The sequence below is a fragment of the Musa acuminata genome, unplaced genomic scaffold (genome assembly GCF_036884655.1).
Source record: "Musa acuminata AAA Group cultivar baxijiao unplaced genomic scaffold, Cavendish_Baxijiao_AAA HiC_scaffold_39, whole genome shotgun sequence".
In the NCBI taxonomy this organism is placed as follows: Eukaryota; Viridiplantae; Streptophyta; class Magnoliopsida; order Zingiberales; family Musaceae; genus Musa; species Musa acuminata.
In genome coordinates this window covers 42788-45093 of record NW_027020321.1, presented here as the reverse complement: position 1 = coordinate 45093, position 2306 = coordinate 42788, and the positions used below count along the sequence as shown (strand labels likewise).

Sequence of the window (2306 nt, the reverse complement as noted above, 5' to 3'; positions counted from 1 at the left end):
GTTGTGCTCAGAACAGAGTCCGTCAAGTGATGAGGAGAAGGAGAAAATGCAAAAGGTTCCTTATGCTTCAGCAGTTGGAAGTTTAATGTATGCAATGGTATGTACGAGGCCAGACATCGCATATGCAGTGGGTGTTACTAGCAGATTTCTTGCAAATCCAGGCAAAGAACACTGGGCAGCGGTGAAGTGGATTTTTAGATATCTCAGAGGGAGCTCTAAGGTTTGTTTAAGCTTTGGAGGTGGACCACCTGTGTTGACAGGTTACACAGATGCAGATATGGCCAGAGATATAGATACGAGGAAGTCTACTTCAGGTTATGTACTTACTTTTGCAGGGGGAGCTGTGTCATGGCAATCCAGGTTACAAAGGTGTATTGCTCTCTCCACCACAGAAGCAGAATATATTGCTGCTACAGAGGTATGCAAAGAAATATTATGGATGAAAGAATTCTTACAAGAATTGGGGCTGAAACAAAAAAATTATGTGGTGCATTGTGACAGCCAGAGTGCCATCCATTTGTGTAAGAACCCAATGTTTCATTCCAAGTCAAAGCATATAGATGTCAGATACCACTGGATTCGAAATGTATTTGAAGAGAAGCAGTTGCAGCTTCAGAAAATTCATACAGATGACAACGGAGCAGACATGTTAACGAAGACCTTACCAAAAGAAAGACAGGAGATATGCCGACAGTTGGTCGGCATGGCTTCACATTGAGGAGTCATGGGACAGCCTCCCTTATGGGCTGAAGGGGGAGGTTGTTGGGCTGATGGCCCATATTCAGCCCATGTGGGCTTTATCAGCCCACAGCCCACACTCTCTCTTAACCTAACCCTAATTAAGATTAGGGGGGTGTGGTGGCTGCGTTTTAGAGGCAGATTAAGGCTATAAAAAGGCAGCAACGAGGCAGATCTTGGAGGCCACGGGATTCCAAAGAGAAGAAGGAGATCAAGGCAGAAAAGGAAGAGAAAGAAAGGGAAGAAGACAAGGACAACGCAGAGAGACTGTTCACAATCATCTAGCAGTGTTCTCATCTCAGGTTAGATCAAATCTACAGTAGACTCTTGCTGTGATTACTTGGGGAGGTTTTAGATATTGTGAGCAGTGACGTGATCCTTGTATCCCAGTTATTCTCTTGTGGTTGTTGCTAGGGTTTTGAGCAAGAGATTGAGATTTGTATATTCATTATTCTCATAGTGGATTATCTCTAGTTTGCCCCGTGGTTTTTACCCTTCACATTGAAGGGGTTTTCCACGTATATCTTGGTGTTCTGTTTGATTGTGTTTCCATTTTATTCCGCTGCGTATTTTGGTCTTCTAGTATTTGTTCCTATACAAAGGTTATTCCTCTTTTTATCCCCATCACACCTCTCCCTCTCTCTCTCTCTCTCTTTCTTTCTCTCTCTCTGTATATATAGGTGTGTGCACGAATCTTTATTGGATGCACAGTAGCCACGCCATGCTCTGATAACATTTCTTTTTCCTCCCTCCATCATCTCTTCCCAGAAACCGCATACCCTCCTCTCCAAAAACCACGGCTCTGCACCATAAAAATCTCCTCCCCTTCATCCTTAGGAGTTCCTGGCGATGAAGAGACTGGGCGTCCACCCCAAGTGCCTCAAGCGGTCCAAGGCGGCCAAGAAGACCCCGATCAAGGTGGTGTACATCTCGGACCCCATGAGGGTGACCGCCACCGCCGCCACCTTCCGCTCCCTCGTTCAGAGGCTCACCGGCCGGGACTCGGTGCTCGAAACGACGGATGACTCCTCGACAGCGTCTGCATCTCCCTCGGCGGCGAGCTCGACCCCGTCGAATCATGGCGTCAGCTGCAACGTGGAGCAGGAGAACAGCTTGGTGGCTCCGATCGAAGCGTTTGATGAGGCGTTTGTTGCACGAATGCTGGAGAGCTTTTCTGGATTCATGTAGCCGACGCTGTACTAGCTCCAATCCTCAAGTAAGAGGACGTTGGGAGTTTAACAAGTGTGACTCCATCATGGTGGTGTTCTCCCAAGGATTCTGTATATATTCCTCCTTTGGTAGTATTACTGTACTTTCCATTGCACTTGCAAGTAAACTCTTATTTGAGTGTGATCTTCTTATGAAAAGATCAAACATGCTTGGCCATGGGTTATTGGAAGGCATTGGGATGATACAAATATAGGAGATGTATATAAGATTTTATGTGTAGTGGTGAATGAAGTGGAGTAGCATCTCATGGAATTCCTTCATAAACAATTCTTTTACCCATATATTATGCCTCCTGGCCACAAAAATTATATATCTTCCAAATAAAAGTTGGGATTTAT

At 45.4% G+C, this 2306-nt stretch overlaps 1 protein-coding gene across 1 annotated transcript; it reads left to right on the top strand.

Annotated features, from left to right (window-relative positions):
- The first annotated feature begins 1450 nt into the window (after positions 1-1450).
- On the top strand, positions 1451-2091 carry LOC103998258 (sigma factor binding protein 1, chloroplastic-like). The gene has a single exon (XM_009419679.3). The coding sequence runs from the start codon at positions 1588-1590 to the stop codon at positions 1924-1926; it is 339 nt and encodes a 112-aa protein (XP_009417954.1). The 5' UTR covers positions 1451-1587; the 3' UTR covers positions 1927-2091.
- Positions 2092-2306: the final 215 nt, after the last annotated feature.

What these genes read in the sequence shown, in the direction of transcription:
- LOC103998258 (XM_009419679.3), top strand. Translation starts at nt 1,588, where the DNA reads ATGAAGAGACTGGGCGTCCACCCCAAGTGCCTCAAGCGGTCCAAGGCG.